The 27336-nt window shown below is 46.9% G+C and overlaps 1 protein-coding gene across 1 annotated transcript in view; it reads left to right on the top strand.

The window, feature by feature from the left end:
* The window catches only part of LOC146816636 (opsin-5-like), a 308892-nt gene that overhangs the window by 251302 nt on the left and 30254 nt on the right, over positions 1-27336 (top strand). Inside the window, exon 3 of the mRNA XM_085609148.1 lies at positions 7965-8296. Within this exon, the coding sequence (XP_085465274.1) occupies positions 7965-8296 (332 nt within the window). The remainder of the gene's footprint in view (positions 1-7964; positions 8297-27336) is intronic.

Below are 27336 nucleotides of genomic sequence, written 5' to 3'. Positions count from 1 at the left end.
AGCTTTTGTATGGTCACCCGGTAAGAGGACCTTTGAGTCTGGTCAAAGAAGGCTGGGAGCAATCTCCCAGGAAACCTCCCCAGGATGTATATAGTTACATGCTGGCCTTTAGGAACCAGACTCGGCGCTTCAGGGATCTTGCTCAGGCAAATCTGGAGGCCAGCCAGGAAGAGATGAAGCGGTGGTACGATCAGAATGCCACTCTGGTTGAGCTTCAACCTGGTCAGAAAGTTTGGGTCATGGCCCCTGTGGAACCTTGTGCGCTCAAGGACAGGTGGACTGGACCGTTTGAGGTTGTGGAGAAGAAGAGCGATGTCACCTACTTGGTGGACTTGAAATCTCCCAGGAACCCCTTAAGGGTCCTGCATGTCAACCGGTTAAAGCCCCACTTAGAAAGGTCCGAAGTGGGCATGCTCCTTGCCACAGATGCTGGGATGGAGGAGGAGAGTGAGCCTCTTCCTGACCTCCTGTGTGCAAAAGAAAAAGATGGGTCAGTGGATGGTGTTGTCCTCTCTGACACACTGACCCCTGAGCAGCAGCAAGATTGTCGCCATCTGTTGGTACAATTCCCTGATCTGTTCTCCTTGATCCCTGGTGTCACTCAGTGGTGTGTCCATGATGTGGACACTGGGGACAGCACTCCTGTGAGGCACAAGGCCTACAGGGTGACTGACAAGGTCAGAGCATACATCAAGGAGGAGGTCTCCAAGATGTTTGCCTTAGGGGTGGTTGAGTCCTCTAGCAGTCCTTGGGCCAGCCCAGTGGTCTTGGTCCCAAAGGCTGCAGCGCCTGGTGCTTCACCAGAACTTCGGTTCTGTGTGGATTACCGAGGACTCAATTCGGTCACCAAGACTGACGCGCACCCCATCCCCAGAGCTGATGAGCTCATCGATCGGTTGGGGGCTGCCCGGTACCTTAGTACGTTTGATCTAACGTCTGGGTACTGGCAGATCGCCTTGACTGATGGGGCAAAAGAGAGGTCTGCATTCTCCACACCAGATGGGCACTACCAGTTCCGTGTGATGCCCTTTGGGATGAAGAATGCCCCTGCCACATTCCAGAGGTTGGTTAACCAGGTATTGGCCGGGCTGGAAGATTTCAGCGCCGCCTACCTGGACGATATAGCAGTGTTCAGCGCCAGCTGGGAGGAACACTTGCGCCACCTCCAGGAAGTGTTGTTGGCCCTGCGCAGAGCAGGCCTCACAATCAAGGCTAGTAAGTGCCAGATTGGGCAGGGTTCAGTGGTGTACTTGGGGCACCAAGTAGGGAGCGGCAAGGTGGCCCCCCTGCAACCCAAGATAGATACCATCCTGGCTTGGGAACCGCCCAAAACCCAGACTCAGGTGAGAGCCTTCTTGGGTCTCACGGGTTACTACAGGAGGTTTGTCAAGGGGTATGGCAACATCGTGCACCCCTTGACCTCGCTGACTTCCCGGAAGCAGCCGAGACTTGTGATCTGGACTGACGCCTGTCAGAAAGCCTTTGACACCCTGAAAACTGCAATGTGTACAGCACCGGTCCTCCAGGCACCCGACTTTTCAAAAGAATTCATTGTCCAGACAGACGCTTCAGAGCATGGTGTGGGGGCTGTTCTAGCACAGATGAATGAGGAGGGCCGAGACTTACCTGTAGCCTTCATCAGCCGGAGGTTACTTCCCAGGGAACAAAGGTGGAGTGCGATAGAGCGTGAGGCATTTGCTGTGGTCTGGGCGCTGAAGAAGCTAAGACCCTACTTGTTTGGGTCTCACTTCCGGGTTCAGACGGACCACAGGCCCCTCAGATGGTTAATGCAGATGAGGGGTGAGAACCCAAAGCTGTTGAGGTGGTCCATTTCCCTACAGGGGATGGACTTTACGGTGGAACACCGCCCTGGTACAGATCACGCCAATGCTGATGGTCTGTCCAGATTTTTCCGCCTTAGTGATGAGGACTCCCTGGGTGAAGGGTAGTTCTCCCCACATTTCAGCTGGAGGGGACACGTGTTAGACCTGGCATCATTGGCATGAGTCTCTCCTCCATTTTTTTCTGTTTGCCTCCTCTGTTTACGATGTTTTTGCTGGATTATTGCTTTGGGCACTGTGCCACTGCTGATCAGTGCCACAGTGCAAGTGCTCCCTATGCTAAATTGTTACGTTGATTGGTGTTACCATGATTGGCTTGGTTGACTTACTGTTCAGACCCTAGTCTAGTGCACTGCGCGTGCCAAGGGCGTGTAAGTTAACCGCTGCTGGTGGGCTTGCAGCACTGGTTGTGCCACCCACAGAAGCAGCGTGCAAAATGTGTCTCAGGCCTGCCACCGCGGCGCCTGCGTGCAGTCCCTGACTGCCATGTCGACTTGGTAAGGAAACCTACTTACCAGTCTCTAGACCTTCCCTTTGCCACATTTCAGACACCTCTATGGTAGGCCCTAGGGCAGGGTGCATTGTTGGTAAAAGGTAGGTCATGCCCTGATGTGTGTGGCATGACCTAATAGTGAATTACAGCCATTTTCGTTTTTCACTATTGAAGGGCTACCTGCCTCCAATAGGCCAGACTGGGCAGACTGATTATTAACTCCATTATAATCTATCTGACTCAGGGAGCATGGTAGCAAGTCGAGTTTAGTATCCCTGAACTCAGAATTTAATAACACACCCTTTAGGATGGATGGTTTTTAAATTCTATGTTTGAAAATAGCACTTTTAGAAAGTGGCTATTTTCTTGTCCAACTATCTACCGGTCTCTGCTGGTTTGGTGTGTGTGTCAGGGGCTGAGTGGCTCCAGAGGTCTGAGTGAGTCAGTGTGGGGTGAATGGGGCGTTTACACGTAGAGTGAGGGAAGAGTAGCCTGCCCTGCCTGACACAATACTGGCCCCGCCTCCTGCTGGGCGACTGATAGCCCTGCTCCTACCAGTGACAATACTGGCTCCGCCTCCTGCTGGGCGGCTGAGGACTCTGCCCTGCCCAGTGAATAGGCCAGGTGCCTCTGCCTGGCAACACCCACAACAAACCTGAGATGGTGGGAATCGCCCTGCTTGGACAAAGGGAACAAAGGGAAAAAGGGGTATAAGAGAAGGACCCCTGAACCAAGAACTCAGATCACTTCTGACAAGGAAACCTGTACCAAGGACAAGAAGCCTGCTGATCTAAGGACTTGCCTCCCCTTTCTGCCAGAGTGCTGTTTTGCTGTGGAGGAACCTGAAAGCTGCTTCTTTATTTTTGCCAAGGAACAAGGAGAGAGGAACTTGGTGTGTACTCTCTGAACACTTGCTAGAAAATCTCCAAGGACTGGAAGAGTGCCAGTCTCCTGTTGAAGTCACAGGGCCAAAGGACTTCACCATCTACTGAATTGCTGAATTGCTGGAAAGTGTTGTTTCCAGTACACAAGGGAAATCTGCAGTCTCGACGCCGCCGGGCCCGATCGACGCCAGCAGCAACGCCAGTGAGCAGTGGGTATCGGCCCCGGCTCCAAGTGACCCCGTCTCGACGCCGGTATCGACGCCAGTGAGGAGTGAGTATCGGCTCTACCTCCAAGCGACCCCGTCCCGACGCCGCTGCTGATCGCATCGACTCGACGCCCTTCACGACGCCGTGAGCGCTGCTCCGGCCCGACATCCCTCGACGCCGCTGCGGATTGACCCGACTCCGAGGCACGACCTCGACGCCGATCTCGACGCCGTGGATCATCGTTTTCTTCGTTTCTCAAGGTACTGTACTTGTGGGGTCTGTTGCGACTCCAGGCTCGACGTAGCGCTCCTCGCGGTCGACGCCGAACCTTGGGAATCTTGTAGACTCGACGTCGTGTGACTCCTGTGGGGGTTACATTGTTGCCAAAAGAACTGTGCTCAGAAGAATACTTTGCTAAAGAACTATTTGCCAAGAAGAAACCTTACTTGAACTATTATATTTCCTTCCAAAGAGTATTTATTAAGACTGTGGTATATTTTTGTCGTTATTTGGTCTTGTGCTAAACCTTATATAAAGATCCTATTTTTATAATAACTTCGGTGTCGTGTCCATCTGTAGTGTATTCACTTTATTACTGTATGTGGTCATAAATGCTTAACACACTGCCTCTGAGATAAGCCTGTCTGCTCTGCCAAGCTACCAAGGGGGTAGCAGGGGTTATCTGAGTGTGTAATCCCCTTGCCCTGACTAGAGTTGGTTGGTCCCTATTTGTCAGAAGTGTATACCTCTGCCAACTAGAGACCGCCGGTTCTAACAGTGTCTTATTGGACAAAGCATAATCCAGATCCGCAAGATATTTTATTTAACAGTTATTAAATAACCTTTGTTCAGGGACAAAAGAAATGTAAACAAATATTGACCAGGTAAATTTGAAAGTAAGTGGCAATAGATTAGTAATTCCTTTGAATGAAATAATGCTTTAGCCCTGCAACACCAAAGGTAAACAACTGTAGCCACCTGTCACTTGGTCCCCGTCTCACAAAAGGGACTTCTAGTGACATTGCGTTACAGCGCTAGCATGTCACATGCAGGAAGTAGTAGCGCGGAGTGAGGAGGACTCCGTGCGGGTAATATTATCGAGAGTGAGCACAGAGCACTCATAGTCAAAATGTTACCTTGGTCGATGAGAATGTCAGCTTGGAAAATACTCACTCAGCCTCTCCCAGAGTGCAGCCTAATACCTGCCCTTCCACTGCTCGGATCCCGGTTACGGGCAATGTGTGCTTCTTCCGTATTTGTACTCGACCTGGCAAGCAGTCTGGAAGGGCCGGTGGCGTGGGGGAGTGGTACAAATTAAGACCATCTTTCACGGGTCAATTATGACAGAGTACCTCTGGGCCAATATAGCCCATAATGGCCTATTAGTAACCCCTCTGATACAAATTACTGTGGCAGAAAACGCACTAAAAGCAGGCATCTCTATCACAGCTTTCAAATCACGTCTAGCTGAGATCAACGAAGAGCTGAATGAGCATAAAGAATACCTAACAAAACAGAAGATCACAAAATTACAAAAGGACGTCAAGCGATTTGACCAAGAAAAAATGTAACCCTACATAAAAGAGGATTACGAATATCAGACCAACGATACCTCTTCAGATGAGAGTAACAGCAATTTCAGGAAGGTCAGGCTCTATGACTAGTGACTCTAGTTATGAGGGCGGCAGCTACACACCTCAACCCGAGGGGCACACTGAACAACCAACCATGGCCCATTTTTCAGAATTTCACGACACAACCCTACCAACCATAGATATTCCCAGGACAATGGATAATACCACCACCAATGACCACCTGGCCACCCTCTGCAAGTCCAACAGTACCAGCAGTTCCCAAACCCCCCTTCTTTCAACAAAGGGAGGGGTAGAGTTCGAGGCAGAAGTAGAGGAGGGCACAAGAACGTCCACTGGCAGGAACTAGACACACCGATGACATTGAGGAGCAAGACCACGGGCCAGAAACGTTAGTAGTTAATCTGTCCTTCAGACCACTTGCCGAGGGTGAAGTCAAACTCTTGGAGAAGGGTTTGGGATTTGTCCCGACACCTCGTGAGGACTCTTTTCGTCTTCACCAAGAACTACACCAGTTCTTCCCCAAGGTTAGGCTAAAAGCCTTTTTTCAGAATAAACCAGAGACCCCAGAAACAAGTACAGTCTCCAAAAGAAGACACGGTATATGCCGCCTGCGGCTATGACACCCCATGAGATCCTCACTTTCGAACAAGCGATCCTGAGAGACTTCCCAGCCATTACAAATGGCTGGCATCCAGTAACTTGTCTACACAAGAAAGAGACCAGCTTAAGGCACTCACAGAGGATAGCACCATCATCATAAAACCAGCTGATAAAGGCGGTGCCATTGTTATCCAGGATATTAGCACATACAACGAAGAATGTCAGCGCCAGCTCACCAACACCAGGTATTACCTCCCCGTTGAGGAAGACCCTACTGGACGCCTCACCACGAAGATCAGGGGCTTGGTTACAGAAGTTGACAGAAGATTGGATTTCCTCACATGAAGCAGCATTCCTTATCAACGATCAACCTAGGATCCCATACTTTTACGCCTTACCGAAAATTCACAAAGGTGTCAACCAGCCAGCAGGATGACCTATAGTTTCGGGGATCGAATTCCGGCTCAAACTTCTAAGCACATTTTGCGACTTCTACCTGAGACCAATCATGATGAAGACACCCACCAATCTCAGAGACGCCACCGAAGTCCTAAACCTGATAGAGAACGTTCCAGAACCTGATAGGATTAGCTTCCTAGTCACTTTGGATGTAGAGGCATTATATACCAACATCCCCCAGGATACCACTCTTGAGGTCCTAGAGACCACCCTACATGAAATAGAGCCTTGGCCATACAAGACCCCAATCTCATTTATCTTGGAGTGTGCTTCTATAGCTCTGAAAGAGAATTTATTTGCATTTCATACCCAACTTTACCATCAAGTTCAGGGGACCAGCATGGGTAGCACCTTTGCTCCCAGCCAGGCCTGCCTCTACATGGCTGCCTTTGAAAATAAATTAATCCTACACAAGAACAATTCCTACCAGGAGAAATTATCAGTGTGGCGCGGCTACATAAATGATATCCTGTTATTTTGGATGGGTGATGCTAAACAATGCCCTGCCTTCTGTGACTGGGGTAACAGCCACAATTCTGAAGCACTAAGTCAGAGGATAGCATTCCCTTCCATGATTTGTTGATCTCTGTTCGAAACGGGGTTTTACTAACGACCAACAATAGAAAACGCATCAACAGGAACAGCCTTCTACTTTATGATAGCCATCACCCAAAGGCCCTTAGGGACAACCTCCTGGTGGAACAGTTCCTCCGCCTCCGCAGGAATTGTAACACCATGGCAGAGTTTGACACCCAAGTTATGATCTTGACAGCCAACCTTACAGACTGACATTACCCTAAAAAAGTGATATGCCAAGCACACAAAAGGGCTAGGAACAATCACAGGGAGAGCCATTTGGAAAGCAGGGCTAAGACAGCAACAGTCACCCTCGCGTGGCTCACCACATTTACACCCAGCTCTAACAAGATACAAAAGGTGATTAAGAAACATTGGGGCATCTTACAAACAGCCAACTTTGAGCCCAGGTCATCAATAAAGTTTAGCCCATGTTTTCAAAATGATACTCTTGAGGCTTATACCATGGCTTCTGCTTATAATCAATACCTTTATGTCCATGTTTTCGCAAAAAACAGCCTTCATGACACGCTCTGATGCATTATTTATATAACAGCTCATGCACACTATCTACATAGTCGAGCCTCATCTCCTAATTAATCATCTGCAGGTCCATTCACACCGTGACATTTATTGGAGCGCCTTCACTAGATTCCATCCAAAATGTAAGACTAACGCTCATCATTAACCATATTTTTCGTCCGCTTCCAATACATGGCCATCCAGCACTATAATGTTTTCCCACAAAACCCAAGATGGTCACCACGTTGCAGACGCACACACACAGTAACGCGTCGCAACACTCTCCCACACCACTGGCCCTTCCGGACGGCTTGCAAGGTCGGATACAAATACCGATGAAGCACACATTGCCCGTAACCGGCATCTCAGCAGCGGAAGAGCAGGTATTAGGCTGCACTCTGGGAGAGGCTGAGTGAGTATTTTCCAAGCTGACATTCTCATCGACCAAGGTAATATTTTGACTATGAGTGCTCTGTGCTCACTCTTGATAATATTACCCGCAGGCAGTCCTCCTCACTCTGCGCTACTACGCTGATGAGGCCAACTCTTACTACTGGTTGGGTAGGAGACAGCCTCATGCGTAATGGTGAAATATTCAGTCTGAGTGCATCCCATTACAAGTGTAAATACATTTTTTGTGAATTGCAAAAGTGTATTTAGAGGGTCTTCCTCATGTAACCTAAACGTATACGTTCAAATGATCTATTTAATTGCGCCTAATATGCTAGAGTCGCTAACGTTTTGCTCCTGGATGCCATTTACTAATTCTGGTTTTGTGTTTTTTCAGATTGTAAAATCAAAAAGAGCATCGTCTGTATTTCGATAACTTTCATTTGGCTCTATTCATTGGCGTGGGCGATCATGCCTCTACTGGGCTGGGGCCACTACGGGCCCGAGCCCTTTGGCACCTCTTGTACAGTAGCTTGGGATGAATCGCAGAACTCGGTCAGTGATTCGTCATTCATCTGCTGCCTGTTCGTCCTCTGCACCATCCTACCCGCCGGGACTATTGTGCTGTGTTACTCCGCCATAGCCTGGAAGCTGCATAAAGTCTATCAGGGCATCCAGAACTGTGAGAGGATCACAAACTCAGCCAAGATGGAGCGCAAACTTACTCTGGTGAGTGCAGGTTATCGCCACGTCGTGCATGACAATTATTGTAAAAATTTACTGAAATGTTATCTTCATTTTGTTCATTTTACAGAAAAAAAACTTTTATCTGAGACTGTGAGGCTGTGCTCTTTTCACTAGGTTCTTATGTGGTGTGCATAAGTAGAATATTTGTGAAAGGTATAACTGCACCTTGCACAGGGAAAGAAATAAGGCCTTATTTATGAGTGTCCTGAGTCACTTTTGCATCATGCAGGAGTGAGAGCGAAGGAGAGTTGCCCCGATAAAAAAATTCCCCAGAGAAGCCGAAAACTAAAATGGAAATAAAGTTTATTTATTACCATATCGTCTCTCAGCAACCCATCCTGAATCAAGGGGCAGGGCAATTGCTGCTAAGCGCTAGTAGGGAGCCGTGCACTTATGTTCAAAGTGTGCATGCCCCAATTCCCGGCCATCTGGGACAGCCAGCCAGACACGCGCGTTTTAAACTACTCTAACCTAGATGTCTTAGACAGCTGAATTAGAAAAATCACAGGCCTCAAGTGCTCTTAAGAGCGCTGAGAGACGTTGCTCCCTCCAATCCTGACGCTTCTCTCATGCTGTTTAACATCATGAGAGCAGCGCCAGGATTGGATAGTGCAGTTTCCTGGGTCCGAAGCTTCGAGGAGCGAAGACACCCCAGGGAGGAGGATGTCGTAAGGCGACTCAGAAAGGTAAGTAGCATTTTTTTTAAATTATTTTAATGTCACCCGTAGTTTTCCCACCCACCACTCTAAATACATGCCAGCTGCCAGAGGTTCCATGTAAAGTGGTACATGCAAGACGCAGGGCTCTCATTTTGATTTATGGAGCCACACAAAGCACCCTGTGAGCTCTGCAGTGGGTTTTCTCATGCAACACCCATGGAAATTTGTCACTGCCCCAGATTTACAATGTGATGTGAGCCTGGGGGCACTCCTAATCCGTACGCCTCCTGAGGTGAGACGTTACTAGGAAAAATATGTTTATTTCTCTATGTTTTTTCCTCTTTTCATGTGCCCCTTTCTGCACAAAAACAATCCTGCATGCAATGGAGGCACCCTTGCACCATGGTGCAAGAGAGCCTACATTGGTGCTAGGTTGCCAAAACAGCGCCAGTGCTAGGGGAAAGGACAGGAATGCACCGTATTGCTTAAATACGGTGTATTTGTTGTATTCCTGCCCTTTCACTTTGGCGTAGGGCAGCGCAGCAAGATGCCTTGCTGAACTGTCCTACGCCCAAATCCCACACACAAACTCCTTCATGTAAGACTTAATTTCCTCATTGAACTAATGGAGCACACTGCTCTTTATTAGGTCTTGCCATAGGTAGCTTTAGTGGTTGGCATGACTTCATGTTACCACACAACAAACAACAAAAGGAAGAGACACAGCACACTCACCATACAGACAGGGTCTGTAGATCAGCCCTCTCGATTAGTTGATTTGTTTAGGCAAGCCTGCTTCAGTCAGTGGCACAATGGGCTGCTTTTCGTGTTTTGGATCAACCATGGGCATGTCGTAGATGTGGACATTTCCACATTGCAGTGGTAACTGTTTACAGTAGTCCTCTCAGACATGCAGCTAATGAGCTCCAGGGATCAGACGCATGCATTATATACGTCAGGGTACTCCCATCACAGACCGGAGCTATTGAGGTACGTTTTCAGAAGCCTATTGCACTCACCAGCATCCTCCCTGTGTTTGTTGCTAGAGGGACTGTGTAGCTATCAGGATTGTGCACATAAATATCCAGTCTGCTGCCTACGAAGGCCAGGGCCGGACTGGCCATAGCGGGCATCGGCCATTTCCCTGGGAGGCTGGATGGGTGGGGGCCAGTTTTGCAGCCGTGGGGGTCGGTTTTGTAACTGGGGGTCGGTTTTGCAGCAAAAGCTGCAGTGCTTCACACTTGCCCTCTCCACCCCGGGGGGCTGGTCCAACAAACTTGCCAGGGCTGCTCTGTGTTCCCATGCTGGCCGTGGCGAGGGCTGGTGAAAGGTGGTTGTGCTTCTTTCAGAAATCCTAAAATCATCAATAAATGTTATGTCTGTGGAACAGGAACTGGTGGCAATGTAGACCTTGGAAGAGAAAACAGGAGGACTTTCTTTTCACTTGGTGATGACTTTAATGGGGGCTTTGTAGCTCCGATTTCTGGGATCAAACCCTCTTTTCAATTCTAGGCTGCCAGTTTCCATGCCTGATTTACTATCTGCTCGCACTCATGCGTGCAGCAAGTTTCTAGTCTCACTGTCTTGTTAGAGACATGACACGCTACACACATATTACATTCCAAATTAATACATGTCAGTATCCTACCCTTGCAAAAAAGGACCATAACAATCCTAAATGAGTAGCGCCATCAGCAGAGAGACCAAAGAATGGCTGGGCATGGAGTCTAATTTGCCCATCATGCCTCCCTCCCTGGGCCATGCGTGGAGCCGCACGCTGATGTGAAGGAGGTTCGCCACCAGAACCAACTGTCACAAGATCAGTAACCCCCAGAGGTGCCGGCAGACGACCCACTTTGCAGCTCGTGCTATTACCAGAAAATAGCACCCCCTTTGCTGTCCAAGGGAACTAGTACCAGTCTTGCACCAGAAACAGCTGGTGTTCAGGAGCGCAGAATTACACTCGAAACCCCACCTGGTAGAGAGACATGGTTTGACATAGTGTCCTTATGTGGAAATGTCAATATTCCTTTGAGACAGCAATATTTAAAATGGCCACATCATGTGACGGCTTTAGGTTATTGCTTCAAGTAAAAAATGGTCACCAAAAATATTTCCAGCAGTAACAGAAAATGAGGTAATGAGTAGGCGTGATTAACTTCAGATGGCGAGACAGCCTGAGGGGGGTGCAGTGATGTATCAGTCACAGGGGGGTGAAGAATGCCTCTCTTAAGGTCGATAAAATTGCTGTGCTTAATTTGAGCAGGTGGTTTCTCAACACCGGGGCTTGTGACAGTCTGCCACAAGGCGGCGCTGTCTCACGAATTTAGAGATGACCACAATAACAGTTAATTATTATTTCAATATACATTAAAAATGACTATGACCTGCCACCCAAACCATTTTTATAGCGTTAGGGGCCTGAAATGTGATGTTTAGTAGTTGTGTAGGCACTGCCATTAGCAGCATGGCAGCGGAAATATGTGGTGCAAGCTGCAGAGGCCTTCTGACAAGAGCCCTGCCACTATTTATTTATTTTACAAATCAAGCACTGAATTGAAATTAACAATATTGAATGGGGGGATTACAACGTCCATTTTAATTGCAAAAGAGGAAAAGCAAAACTTATTTTGAGTGTTTCACCGTATAAATGGTGAATAATAACTTCAGAGCCAATGGCAGACTGTGGGCGTTGGCACATTGACCCCAGCTGCTGTCTGCTCTCATTCCTCTGCTAAATGTTCTTCCTCTTTGAGGTAGTTCAAAGATTCCCATGGTCAGCACAAAGCCTGCACTAGATACTGAATTGCATGAAGAAGACGGCTGTATACTCGCCTCAGACAGGGTAATCATCATTTTAAGATGAGTTGCAGAGTTTCACCCACACTGGTGAGCAAATATATGATGTTACAACGCATGCAATTGCAACGCATACTTTTACAACGCAGTCTTTACATGGCAACTACCATTACATTGCATGATTTTACAACACACACCATTACAACGCATTTTCAAAAACTACCATTACAACACATTCCATTACAACACATACAATTACAACGCATACCATTACAATGCATAATACTTTAGGACAACAGTAGGTTAAGTGTTAGATAGTATAGGGGTAAAAATTACTATTCCCACTCCAGTGAGTGCAACAGTAGGGTAAGTGTTGGATAGTGTAGGCGTTGTAACAGTTGCGTTGTAAAGGTAGGTAATTATAATGACTGCGTTGTAATGGATGTTTCCCCTGGTGAGCTGGCTTCGATATTTATTTAAAAAAATTTCAGTAGCAAGTATTTGTCACAAAAATACCAAATATTTGCAATGCAATAGGTCTTGCATTTGCGAGAGTTTAAGCTATTTGCATTGTAAATGACGATGCCTTTTATTTATCTATTTTGATAATTAACACATCAATACAAGGCATTTTCATTTACAATGCCACCAGCTCGAACTCTTGTAAATGTGAGCCCTATTTCATTTCAAAGAAGCGGCCGCCATTATCACGGGCAGCTCAGACAGTGCAAACACGCATGGCGCACTGAATGTTGCAGGAAAGCATGTCATGCCTGCAGTAAGAGAAACTCATTAAAGAGAACAGTGCTTACAGACTAAATAAGACATGCCGTGTAACAACATATGTAAAAGGGCCTGTCCTCATGGGAGGTCACAAATGAAGACAAGGCGGTACTAAGGAGGGACTAATAAGCCTATGAACGAATCAGAAGCCAGCATTTACAAAGGACAATGACACAAGCCAATTAAAACAAGCATTGGCATAGCCAATAGGTCTCGCCTTTGGGACCTTATAAGTGTTTGGCTAGAGCTATTGGCTTTGCCAATGTGTTTAATGTATGTTGTAGAGCAACTAGTTGGAGCCAAATAAACGGAAAACTGATAGGGTATAAAAATATAAGCTGTCTTTAACTAAATTGTACTCTAAATGTTGCCCTTAGAAACAAAAATAGGAGGAGAAGCTAAAATAAACAATGGAAAACAAAGGAGAGGCAAGCAAGAACTAAACTTTGAGCAATAACCACTGTAGTTGCAGAATATAACCACCTAGAGGAAACCCTACTTCCAAATATTGTATGAACATCTGGACTCCATCTGGTGTAGGGTAGGCCATGACAGAGTGGGGCCTTTCATGGTTTTAAATCACAGTTAGTGGGATGGGTGCAGCTTATTCAGTCACCTTAGCAATAAAAGGAGAAAGACCCATAAGTGCTGTGCAGGGACTGTTACGAGGACCTTGTTCAAGTAGAAACAGTGCTGTGAGGAAATGCTTGCGGCATGCAGCGCTTTATAAAAATGTGAAGAGACCCGTAATCCACCAGTTTTGCAAGCCCCACTCTTTCAAGCATGTTGTGGTAGGAGGGTGTAAGAAACGGCAAAACAATCTCTGTGTACTAAAAGCACGCTATACAAAGAGTCCTTAACCCCTTCGCCGCGGCAGGAATTCCGCTGGGGGGGTTTGGGGGCAGGTGCGGTGGCGCTGTGCTCGTGACGGAACCACTCTGTCACGAGCCACGGTTGAGCTGTGCTCATGACGGAGTGGTTCCGTCACGGCGCCGCCCACTTACGTTAGACGCCCGCACAGGCGGGGAAAAGGCGCCGCGTGGGCAGAGCGACAGCCAACGGCCGCGGCATGACGAAACCACTCCGTCATGAGCACAGCGCAACCGTGGCTCATGACGGAGTCGTTCCGTCATGAGCAGGGAAGGGGTTAAAAGACACCCAGAAGAGCAGAGCAGGCGCTTCGCTGGCCTACAGATAGGCAACACTGTCACTTAGGCTAGTATTACAAATGGTCTGTGTCAAATTGATACCTATATTGCGCTCCCTAATGCCTATCCCAAACGCCAACCACTAACTAATCAGTGTCAACATTAAAGCTATTATGCATATGGCCACAAATCTTGCTTTCAGTACACGAATACTACTCTAGGACCTCTGGATGTCGCTGAAGAAAAACAGCAAGACCCTCACTGGTGTGAAGTATGAAGAGAAATCGTATTGCTGCGGCTGCCATTGAAAGCCCGTTATCCATGAAAATAAGTCATTTCGGAAGTAAGGGGAAAAGACAGAGAGAGCAGTGTTGGGGGGGGTGCCCACTCTGACGAGAGAGAGGAAGAGAGGGCTAGAAAAGAAAGAGTGTAAGAATAGGTGCGCGAGAGAGGTGAGAAAGTATAAAGAGTAGGGGAATGAGTGAAGGAGGTGCAGAGAAGGGAAGAGAGGGAGGGTGGGAGAAAGAGGAGAAGAGAGAAATGTGAACGTTGGGCAGAGCACAAGAGAAAATAAAAAGAAGTGGATCGAGAGGGAAGGGTTACGAAAGGAAAGACAGAGAAATAAGCGGTTAGAATATCGATAAATGGGTCAGAGGGAGACCCCAGAAAAAGGCAAGGACAAAAGGGTCAGAGGCGAAGAAGGGACAGAGAGTGAAACAAAAAGTGAAAATCAAGGTGGAAGAGAGATGAAAGGAAGAAGAAAAGACAAATGCGGACAGAAAAGGGAACAGTGTGAGAGCAGAAAAAGAAAGGCACTTAAGTTAGATTGCCTTGGCGGCCTGTCCAAATTTAGAGCCAGGTGTTCGCCAAGGTCGCCACTGGAGTGGACAAAATTCTAGTGTAAAAACCTCGCGCTGCAGCGGGAGAGAGAGGCGGAGGAGTGCATAACTAAATACTTATAAGATCCCAAAGGCGAGACCTATTGGCTATGCCAATGCTTGGTGCGGGTGTCTGTCTTCACAGTGGTCCCACAGCATTGAAGGAAATGACACCCTTCATTTTATCAATTCCTTATTCACTATTCATTTACACTTATATTGTGTGGTTTCATTCACAATGATGCAATTTTCTGTCATTTAATTTCATTTTTAATGCTTGTCAGAGGATCCAAACCTTCTCTGGAGCTGCCACGTTGCAACGCTGTAGACCATTTCAAATCGTAAAGTACCTGTGCCAGCAATGGAGCAGCCCCAGGAGCAGACCAAGTGTCCAGACAGCCACAATATTGAAAGATGTCAACAGAGATTATAGTAAAACTCAGACATAAAAAGGCACTCACAGGGCTGTTTGCAGTAAGGTGATGTGTGGGGGGGGGTCGTTACCGACATCAAGGAAAACACGTGGTATGAACAGCCTCAGCTAACCACACGGCAGGACGTCACATTTGAACAGCTCAGGTCCCATCCGTGCTGAGCTTTCACTGCACGCATCACACCAGGACAAGTTCTTGAGGCAATGGAGGAAACCTCTAAAAAAGCATTTCATACTGCCTCATGAGAAGATCGCCATCTAGAGGTTTGAGTAGGAATTCCTTCCACAGCGATGCGGACGGTTCGCTTCTTCAAGTTACTAACGACACGGTGGTGACACCCGAGGACACCAGTCCAGAGCGCCCAGTTAAAAGGACATTGGACGCATCACCGGGTGGACGTATGCCATGCTCCAGGGAATCCCTCCTGGAGCTCTCTTGGGGCTCTGGGAGGCAACAGTGCAGATGGGGCCGTGCAGCATAGCTCACTGCGATAGAAACTGTGGTCTGATATTGCCCATAATAATGTGACATCTAGTAGCGACTTCTACAGGGGAAGCCAAGAGACCGTCCTTTTTGAGTCACTGTGGGGGCATCATGTTAAAAACATTCTCCCTGCTTGGACTCCTCTAAGTTGTCCGACGCTGATGTATGAGAAAGGCTGAAAAAAGTTGCCATTCCATCTTTGCCTGAGCCGAATTGAGCTGCTGGATGCTGATCGAGCTTGTAAAGCTTGTCACACCATGTGACGTCAGACCAAGTGTGCAAAGAAAGCTTAAGTATCTGTGGTCCACCAATGGAGATAATCTGTCACTTGACTCTAGCATTGTGCACGATATGACAAGCCAGTGCTAAAGTGTGAGAGAGAGAGAGAGCAAGCGACAGAAAGCGAGAGAGGGGTGGTGGAGGTGGGGAGGTGATGAGAGAGAGAAAGAGAAAGATGGGAGGCGAAGAGAGAAAGAACGAGGGGCCAGAGATACCGGGATAAGGAATGGGAGTGCAATAAAAAGAATGATGAGACGGAGAAGGCGGATCAGGAAGAAATTAAGAGGCACATTGTGGGTACAGCCAGAGAAGGGAGACCTAAAATGTCTTCTGAATGGGGAGAGTGCAAGAGAAGACAAGGGAATGAGGCCGCTGAGAGACGGAGGCAGAGAGATGACAGCAGATTAGAGAGTGTGCTGCCCGTGACACAAAAATTTGCCTTTTTTTATGGAGAAATAACAAGAGTTGAGGAAAGATAGCAACATTAGCATCACATGATCAGCTGCGACTGCTGGATAACTGATCTGTGTCCTTTTAAATCTTACAGACAAAAAGAGTGCAGGGAGGTCAGAGGCTGGACCCAGTGACTGCATGACAAGAGATGGATATGAGGCAAGAGGAAAAGCACAGAATATTCTGGAACCATGTCTCTCCCAAAAAACGCAAACGGTATAAGGGGTGGGGTTCCAACAAGTGGGATAACTATGACGACAGAAACCAAGCCTCCCATCACATGCGCACGCTGGAACACAGCGGGGGCTTCCTTCCGTGCATCACAGCATCTTGGCACAGTGCTGGGCACCGTGGAAGCATCCATGTCAACAAGTGCGGCACCCGCGAGTGGTGCGCGCGCGCTGGAGAGAGCAGTCTACTCTTTTTCCAAGCACATACTCATGCTTGTGGCGCACCGCTGCGCACTCCCGCAAGGCGTATGCCGCCACAAGCACGAGTATGTGCTTGGAAAAAGAGTGCACGACGGCTAAATGTCTCCTATGCAGTGCATGCGCACTGCGTAGGCGAGACCTAAAAATATGAGTGGGCAGAGCTTCAAGTCCATACTCCAATACATGCCTCTCAGAGCAGCGCATGCGCTGCCCAGGCTCGACCTAAAAAGGACAACAACAAAAAGCAAACATGGAGACATCTAAACGTGCCAGGCATATGATTGCATTAATACTGTTAAATTTAAAAAGAAGAAAAAAAAAATAATATTTATTGCATGACTTTTAATTGAACAGTAGTGGTGCTTTCAAGCGGACAGGTGCACTTAGATCAGGTATAGAAACTCTATTCAGTTATTTTATGCACAGTGCAGGAAAATGTGATTCTTACTGGCGAAAAGTAAAGGTACTATTGGCTTTAGATTACTATAAAATGAAGACACTGTTCAAATACACATGGATGAATAAAAAATAAAGAGCGAAGAAAATAACTGGCAATGTAAAGTATTGGCCTACCAACCGTGCCACTGAAGGGCATTTCCTTCTATGCTGATGTGCCAGTGTTCTCAGGCAAAATGATGTCACTCAAAGTGCAAGAGAGTCAATGGCTAAAGCAAGCTGTCCATTGCCCCCATACAGTGGTGGGAGGGCACAAAATGAGAATAATTGAACAGACCAAAGGTTGAAAGGGGCTGACCCGAAAGCCCCTCTATCTATGCTTATTTGCATGGATTTTTTTATCTAACTTTTTTGGTTACATGAAGCTGGGAAGACCTCTGAATCTGTCTCTGGGCAAGACCTAAAAAGGGGATCTAATGTAGTTTTTTTGTCTGACAAAAGACTGTGTTTTAATTCATTCTCACACTTTAAACATATCTGTCCTAGTGTTCCTCAATTGTGAAAATCAGAAAGAAATGTTTATTCTACACCTGTCTCTGATTTGTGTTACCTAATGAGGCCACTTCTGGTCACTACGACCAGATGGTTGTCAACTGACTTGTGTTCTTTGGGCAAACCATGTTGGTGTCACCCCGGTCAGTAGTATGCCAGTGAGGTAACTGAATGATCCGACAGAAGAACAGACATATTAATGGATAGGGTCCACTTTGTATATAATAGGTCACTGCCCCGATGAATGCCCAGCATCTGTATTAGATCTTAAAAATGGGTAGAAACATGTAGACAATCAATTTTGGGATCAGTAATACTACATGTTTTATTGTTTGCAATGTATGATAGGGAATGTGAATATATTTAGATTGATTGACTCACTCCTAGACACACTTTTTAACTTATAAACCTCCTTAAAAAAGAGCTTCTTGGTGAACCCGTCATCAAAGAAATTCACTATTTCTTGATAAAGGAGGGGCCCAATGATGGAGCATGTTCCCTTAGTGAGTGAGGGTTTTCGTCCTTTTAGGAGAAAACCCTAGAGATAGCAGCCTTTCAGTATACCTAGGGCTCATGAAAGTGGAGCACAGGTTGTGGTACTACTTCAGGCGCTAGCCAACAACTCCAAAAACATGAATGCAGTAAAGTGATGAAGCAAAGAATGATGCACAAAATGAATTATATGTCCAGTGTACTTGAGGGAGGGGAAGACTAAGGCACAAATTAAATCATTTCTTAAGCTGGGTATCTTGAGCAAGATACACAACATTGTAAGAAACTGGTGTCAAATGCTCGCCCACAAATCAACATGTGATTTGTGGGTTCGCTATCGAAGGTGCAACCAAATATGACAGACAAGGTACAAGACAAATGAATATTGATCAGTTCAGTTGAGCTGTTTCTCAACACAGACACGTCACAATAATTGATTCCAGGCTCACTGAACAACACATGTTTTGAAACAAAAGGCTAGTAAACTGCTTTGTTGATCACAAACTTTGTATCCAGATTGTAATGTTTTGCCACTTAAGTTTTGTGTCGGAATAAGTTTTACTGTATGGGTACAGTACACAAGTCATACAGCACGCACTCTTTATATATGTGCACCTTGTTATTTTAAGACAAATGCTGAGGAAAGTTCAGAGGACAGGACACCGGTGGTTTCTTCTGGATGGCGTTGCAGCATTTTGAGTTTTGGTCACTGGATTATAAAAACACATCTGAAAAAGGCACATTCTGCGTAATAAAGGTGCCGATTGACAACTATAGGTAACATTCAACTCTAACAACTAGTTTCCAGGATGAGTCAAGAATGAGCCGGAAATTACTCCTTCGGCCTCCACAATGTTGTGTGCAGTAACTCCAGTTACCACACAAGTCGTAGTTCCAGGTTTTGCAGACAAACCACTGCGCCTCTGCAATTTTCCAAAGCTATATTTCAACAGATCGAAGCTTCCCAAACTTACTCGCGGGAAAAATGGCTGGTAAATACCAAAGCTTGCGGAAAGCACCAAAGTCTCCATTTTATGCCACATTTTTGCATGCAAACTCGAAATAGGCTATATATGACACCCCCATGAATTCTGCACCCTGGCTTTCAGATTGTATTGAGTGAGATAATTATTGCGTCCAAAACCAGGCCGCAGGTACTTAGCACCTTAGTGTTAGAGATAATGTGCAAAAACCTATGTATTGTAACTGACGTTTTTAGGTGTCACATGTCTTCATTCACAAATTTGTTAGGGAAAAGGCAGACATGTTACAGCTTCCCATTTGACCGAAACTAGACCCCTGCTCTGAATTACTTTCAAAACACAGTAGGCCAGCATGATTTCAAAGGAGCCGAAGACCAGGCGTTCTTGGGGGCATATCAGCATCAACCGGCGATAATTATCACTAAGCGCACTTAGCGCTAGGATAATTATCGCCGGCTAGCGTGGATTTTTATTGGTGAGATAGCGTGCTATTAGCAACGCTTATCTCAAAAGCGATAAAAATCTTCGCGCTAACTGCCTAACGTGAGATTATCGTTGGAAACCCAGCGATAATCTCATGTAATGTGGCGTTAGCTTGTTGATAGGGCCCCACAAACTTAGCCATGATATCCACCTTCCATAGGATATCATGGCTAAGTCAGTCCTGAAGCAGGCGTAAGGAAAGTAGCGATAACAGGGGTTATCGCTACTTTTCTTGCCGCTATGCTTCATAGCGTGGGGCTTGATGATAGGAGAAATGTCGCTTAGCGACATTTCTCCTGTCATGTCAGGTCAGGAACACCTACTTTGCATCTCATTAGAGATGCGAAGCTGGGTGTTAGGAATTCCTGCGCTGAGGCAAGGTTTCACGGGTTAGCGTGAGCTTGCTAATTAGGCGATAAAATTATTGCCGCTTTTCGGTCGTAAACGGTCGCAAAAGCGGCGATAATTCTATCGCCTCACCTTGCTTATATGCCCCATGGTTCTTAGGTCTGGCTCTAGTGCTGTTCACATTTTGCGTTCACCTGCAACAGCAAACAGCATGGGAAGGAGGCTTCGCCCTCTTCAGCCATTGGTTCCTTTCTGTGAGTGAAGGCCATTAACTCCAACCAAAATGTTGTCACGCACACAGAAAGTAGTCCTCTTCACTGCCAAAAACGTGTGCGTCATAGTGCTTTAAAAAAATCGTACAAGGTTACATTAGTAGTTTCAGGTCCCTGTGTTCTTCTCTGTGCAGTCTGCCTCTTTCTTCTAGCTTCTCATTGTCTGGCTCCCTCGCTCCATCGTGAAGGATGGCTTATTTAAAACATGTCAATTCACAATTAATCATCTTTTCATACAGCATCTCAGTTCAGGGCCCTCCTCCGCCAGTGTCTGCTCTTTACCCATTCCACGTGTAGGTTTATAGGTGTGTTGTCATGGCAATGCCCTTGGTTTTGGAGGGTAGCACACATCAAGTCCCTGCACGTGAGGTATGCCACAATACGTCCGACTTCCAATCACATTCCAAGGCCTCATTTTTACCTTGCGAGTAAAGTAAAGAGTAGAGCTGCAGAAAATCCTTTCATTGAATGCTCTACTCACGGAAGTTCCTCTTCTATTTCAGTTGCCATTCCCGATCTAATGGCAACAGGGTCGGACTGGAATATATGACAATCAAGCAGCACCCGACAGCCTAGATTGATAGGTCTGTGCGCCAGCAGCACCCGGCAACATTCAAATATGGCGGGGCTCGAAGCCCCAAAAACTCACCATGGGGCATATCAACAACAACCGGCGATAATTATCTCTAAGCGCACTTAGCGCTAGGATAATTATCACCGGCTAGCGTGAATTTTTATCGCTGAGATAGCGTGCTATTAGCAACGCTTATCTCAATAGCGATAAAAATCCTCACGCTAACAGGCTAACGTGAGATTATCGCTGGAAACCCAGCGATAATTTAACGTTACCTTGTTGATAGGGATAGGCAAACTTAGCCATGATATCCTCCTTCCATAGGATATCATGGCTAAGTCAGAAAAATACCAGACGTAAAAAAGCAGCGGTAACCGCGGTTAGCGCTGCTTTTTTTGTCTCTAACAGGGTTAGCGACATTCTTGATAATAGGAGAAATGTCGCTTAGCGACATTTCTCCTATTATTTTACTCTGGAACGCCCCCTTTGCATCTCATTAGAGATGCAAGGGGAAGCGTAGAGTAAAAGGGTGCTAACATGCATATTTGCATGTTAGCACCCTGTTGTTGATAGGGCGCTAGTTCTATCTCTCCTTTTTTGGCTTTTAAAGCCAAAAAAGCAGAGATAAAGCCCTTGTTGATATGCCCCCAAATGCTGGAGGGTCTAGCTGCCGTCGCTCTCTCCTCCTGGTGCTGTCCTCTGTCGGCGGTGACTACAGAGGAAGGGGCATGACTTCCTCTCTTGTACAGCACGAAACCAGCCAGGAGCAGGCTAACCCAGTGCTCATTTTGAGGCTGGGGGCCTGCGGCAGCAATCCCTCTGCTTTTTTTCAGCTTTGGAATTGCAGGCTCTGAAGTGCGCATGTGAGATTGGCTGGTTGTAAGCAATAGTGCAATTGCATCAATCAGCCCCGTCCCCTGCCCTCGCGCTGTAACAGCGCAAGCCTTGGACACATTCTTAAAATGGTACTTTTTACCATTTTATTAATGTGTGTGCCTGCTGCGCACACAGCAGGCGGGGATAGTTACAGCGAGCCATGTCTAAACAAGGGGACGCGGCCACCATGAAATTGAAAGAATGGCGTGGGGCCGTTTTACAAAAAAAAAAAAGTTTGTGAAAACGATTTTACAAATGATAAACAAGTGTTTGTCAACTTCACAAACAGATTTTTTTTTTGTAAAACAGCCCAATACCGTGCTTTCACTTTAATGGTGGCCGCACCCCTTTCTTTAGACACGGCTCCCTGTAACCTGAATACAGCGAGCAGCGTCTAAAGAAAGGGGCGCAGCCACCATTGAAATCAAAGCAACGTATAGGGCGCTTTCACCCCAAAAAAACAACAAAAAAACAAAGGTTCCGTAGCATGGCCACTACAGTTAAAGTTAAAGCAGACCGCGGTGACAAAAAAACTAAATAAAGAAGTGTTGCCAGTTAAAGTGGACCCCGCTGGCAAATTAAAATAGTTAAAGCAGACCGGCCGCCATCACTAATAAAAAAATAAAAGGATTGTAAGGAAGCACGTCGTGGGTGGAATAGTGGAAAATCATTAAAGAAAATAGTGCTCACAGACTAGATAAAGCAGACTCTCTAACAACAAAAGTAGAAAGTCCAGTCCTTATGGGAGGATACAAATCCTGACAAGGCAATACCAAGGAGCGATTACTAAGCCTATTCATGAATCAAAAGCAACAATTTAGAAAGGACAGTAACAGGAGCCTAATTGAAAAGATGGGCGGGAAATAGGCAGAGCTTCAAGTCCAAACCTGGATACAGCGTGCCTCGCAGAGCAGCGCATGTGCTGCCCAGGCCCGACCTAAAAAAGTGGCCCACATTTACGGATTTCACCTTTTCGCAAAACACTGCTTCAATGTTTTAAGAAGGGAAAGGGTTCTCTAAAGGAGGCATGTTTTCTTTCCTTCATTGAGATAAAAAAAAGAGCAAATGTTGCCAGGACTAATTGAGCACGGATTAGTTCACAATGGTGAACCAGACCTGAATACAAGAGAGGCCTCTTTTTTTCAGGCCCCCTGCCCCGGCTAAATCTGCATTCATTAATGGGCTGGCCCAGAAAGAGACTGGGAATGACACCTCCACCCCATTGGTAAAAGGGAGATATAGAGGACATCTGTCTCAGGAAGGCTGCTCAGGCCCCCAATGGGCCACTGGCTGCATCTGAACAACACAGACACAGCCCTAATCAGCCACCACGCTGGGCAATAAAGCAGCCCACAGCTTCAACTCAGATACTGGCTCTTCGCCCAAGGCCCGAGTGCCCGCCTTACCAATCTGACCCTGCAGTCTTCCATACATTACAAAGCACTTATACAGCAAGTTTTCACAAGTTCAAAAGGGCCCCAACTTCCAAACATGAGCTACATTTTTAGCTTTCCAATTTACTAATAGGGGCCACTTTTATTTTGATGCCCAGGTCTATTTTTTGACACAGTCTGCCCCAGTCTGTCACACTCCCTCTTGAAGCAGGAGAGAAATCCTATCTCCATTTAATTTCAATCACCGAAGTCCGTCCTCTATGCAGATTGCATTAAAAGAGTTGTCAAGTATCACTTTATTCTCATCATGTTGCCTGATCTGTCAAACGTGTAATGACGTTGCAATAAGACAGCCATGCAGAATAATGGTCTTCCATTTTTAGGTCTTGCCTGGCGTTAGCAGCGCACAGCGCTGCTCTCGCCATGCAAGAGCTTTTTGTAATGATTCAACAGGTGCACACGTACAGAGGGACAAAGATGGCGTCGGGCTGCCCACATGCGCGTGCATTTTGTGTCCCTCCATACACGTGAACATGTTGAATCAATTACAGATGCAAATTCATGCGCATGTGGACAGCCCAACGCCATCTTTGTTTACCTTAAATGAGAACAAAGCATGGGCTTTCGCTTGTCATCCGCGCGCACCACTCGCGGGAGGCTGCAGCTGCATTCTATTCAGCTGAGTGAGCATCACGCAAGTTTTCAATAAAACTGATTCCTGCCTTTGTCACAAGGTGCACATCTGTACTCCTTTCACGGTCTCGTCGAGGAGAAGTCGTCCAATTATATAATAAATATGACTGCTCACGGGTTGCGCTGGGTGAAGCTGAGCGTACTCGGCTCCAGCGGACACGTGTGTTACCGGGCTCTGTGAAGGGTGCTACATCACCGCAAGCGCTAGTCATTAATCCAACAACACAAGGAGTACACGTTCTTATCACAGTGACAGCACCAAAACAGTTAAACACGCGCGCTCCTGAGGTGGAGAGGAAAGGTCACTCTGTGGCAATGGACATGCTTCTCCTGTGACTAGTGTGCCAGATAATTTGGGACCACAATTCCATACAGAAGTCATGTTACTGACTAAATCATGTAATTCCACAGTCAGTACAAAGTAAACTGACAACTCCATTCAAACAAACATACTCACATGGTTTCAGCAAAAGGAATGCACATATCTGTTACATCTCTGTCAAATCGCACAAACAGACACACACATGCAATCTCACACACATGCACACAGTTACACACACATAAACATGTATCACACGCACACTGTCACGTCATTGTTCTCAAACCAGACACATTCAAATGGCATACACGATCATAAAGCTCTTTTTTATCTTTCCCACAAACTGACATTCACACACATACCACTACATACGTTCTTGCACGACTTAATTTTCTCAAATACTCCACCCACAAGGCTCACAGAGGTGCAAAAAAAACATCCAGTCACCCATAAACACACGAACATAATGCACACATGTACCAGCACCCATTTTAGGCAACACACATTCATACATTACAAAATCAGGCTTACAAGCAGTCGTTATCTCCCATAGACATACTCCCCCACTCGCATACGTAGTCCCCTTTTATGTATTGGCTCTATCATACATTCACTCACACTTTCTCACCCTCATACATGGTCTCCCCATCACAGTCAAGTGAGTTTTTGTTATGTATGGCAACTTTAGGCATACCTGGCTTTTCATCAAATGACAAATTGTTCTGGAATTTGGAGCCTATGGCAACAAGCATTGAAAATGCAATAGGTCTTGCCTTTGATTAAGTTAAAGCCATTTGCTTTGCTAATGGTATTGTATAGCAAAGCAAATGGCTTTAACTTAATAAAAGGCAAGACCTATTGCATTTTAAATGCTTGTTATTGATAGTGTCATGGCGAACCTTTTGTAGGTAATGTGGCAATCACCAGTTTGTGTTTGCCCATCTAAATAGCGTTCCAGAGTGGGTTTTTTTTGCTGACAGCGCCACAAAGCACCTCCTCACTAATCCATCTGGAAAGGTTGGTCTTTTCTAGCCTTAGCCTAGGAGCTGGGATTTTAAGGTTCAGGGTCTTCATGCAATTGAAAGTCCATAGTAGAAAACACTACTGCGACCATTGGTCAAAGTGGGCGGGATAGGAGGGGCACGACGTGCCCATACTTTTTTGATTTAAGAAATACCAATCCCCTCTTTTTTTGTAAAAAGACAACTGTCTCAGGATGGTTAGTTCCTACATTTTAAATGCTTCAGCTGAAGTGTCGTTCAGTGAGTCTCCTGTGCTCTGAAATCGAAGCTGGGCAGATAGGTAAACAATAAACAAGCCTTCCTGCCAGGGTGCCTGCTTGCCTGAAAGAAACGCAAATGTGAGCTATGAGTTAATCTGCAAGTGTAAAGGGTAATCTGCAAATGTAAGGGATGCTTTAGAGCCGGTACTGGATTCAATGGATCTAATCACTTTGTGATGACAAACATGTGTTCTTCTTGAGTGGGGAGTCTGTGTTTGTTTCTTCTTCTTTGCCTGCCCGCACCGCCAGCCCGCATTTCCAGACAGGGGGACTACAATCCCCATAGATCAACGCGCCCAGGGAGGCACCAACGCATCATTCTCGTGCCAGGAGGTGCATAAAAGGGAGTCCGTGTTTGTTTCTTCTTCTTTGCCTGCCTGCACCGCCAGCCTGTATTTCCAGACAGGGGACTACAATCCCCATAGATCAACGCAGCGGGGAGGCCCCAACACATCATTCTTGCGCCAGGAGGTGAATAAAATGGGGCCGGGGCTCCCGCAGTGCGAGAGCCTGTGTTTGTTTCTTCTTCTCTGCCTGCCTGCACCGCCAGCCCGCATTTCCATACAGGGGGACTACAATCCCCATAGATCAACACGCGGGGGAGGCGCCAACGTATCATTTTTTCGCACCAGGAGGCGCATAAAAGGGGGCTGGCGGGAGCCCATGTTTGTTTCTTCTTCTTTGCTTGCCCGCACCGCCAGCCCGCATTTCCAGACAGGGGGACTACTATTGCCATAGATCAATGCGCCAGGGAGGTTGCCAATGCATCAGTTTCGCAACAGGAGGCGCATAAAAGGGAGCCGGGGACCCCGCAGTGCGGGACGCTCGCGGGCGTGCCAGGGCCACGCACGGGCAAAGCCTGGGCCAAGGGCAGGCCCATCTGCGCCCATCAAAGCCCGGAGGAGGCTGGGCTAGACCACATTATTGAGAAGTTGGAACCCGGGACATTGTCATCCGTGCTCTGAAACATACTGTGCAAAAAGTGCTACTGTTACTCTTGTGATTGGACAGAGGGATCATAAAAATGAGTAAACGCAAGCTTGGCACTGGGCAGGGAGTCGTAGGGATTCAATGGATCTAATCACTTTGTGATGACAAAGATGTGTCCTTCTTGAGGAGGGAGTCCGTGTTTGTTTCTTCTTCTTTGCCTGCTCGCACCGCCAGCCCGCATTTCCATACAGGGGGACTACAATCCCCATAGATCAACACGCAGGGGAGGCGCCAACGTATCATTTTTTCGCACCAGGAGGCGCATAAAAGGGGGCTGGCGGGAGCCCATGTTTGTTTCTTCTTCTTTGCTTGCCCGCACCGCCAGCCAGCATTTCCAGACAGGGGGACTACTATTGCCATAGATCAATGCGCCAGGGAGGTTGCCAATGCATCAGTTTCGCAACAGGAGGCGCATAAAAGGGGGCCTGGGACCCCGCAGTGCGTACGCTCGCGGGCGTGCCAGGGCCACGCACGGGTAAAGCCTGGGCCAAGGGCAGGCCCATCTGCGCCCATCAAAGCCCGGAGGAGGCCGGGCTAGACCACATTATTGAGAAGTTGGAACCCGGGACATTGTCATCTGTGCTCTGAAACATACTGTGCAAAAAGTGCTACTGTTACTCTTGTGCTTGGACAGAGGGATCATAAAAATGAGTAAACACAAGCTTGGCACTGGGCAGGGAGTCGTAGGGACACTGGATGCCTTTCTACTGAGGGCGGAATCGCCACTTATACATGAGATTGAACTTACTGAGCGGAGATTGTCTTTAGAACCCCAGCTCCCAAAGAATCAGGCAGCAATCACTGGACTTTCTCCGCAAACTAGCCCCGAAGATTCCTCTATCCAACTTAACTTGTCGCAACCTACAGAAGTAGACCCTGCATTTACTGAACTGCCTGAGACAGAAGACAGATCCACCAAGCCTAACGTAACTACTCGGGGTCAAAAGGCAAAAACAAGTCAAGGCAGCAGCGATGAGCCGTCATCAATGAAAAGGAAGGGCCGGGGACCCCAGAAACAAAA

Source organism: Triturus cristatus, chromosome 6 (assembly GCF_964204655.1).
Source record: "Triturus cristatus chromosome 6, aTriCri1.1, whole genome shotgun sequence".
Lineage (NCBI taxonomy): Eukaryota > Metazoa > Chordata > Amphibia > Caudata > Salamandridae > Triturus > Triturus cristatus.
The sequence above is the reverse complement of the archived record's forward strand: the minus strand, read 5'-3'. Positions and strand labels throughout refer to the sequence as shown.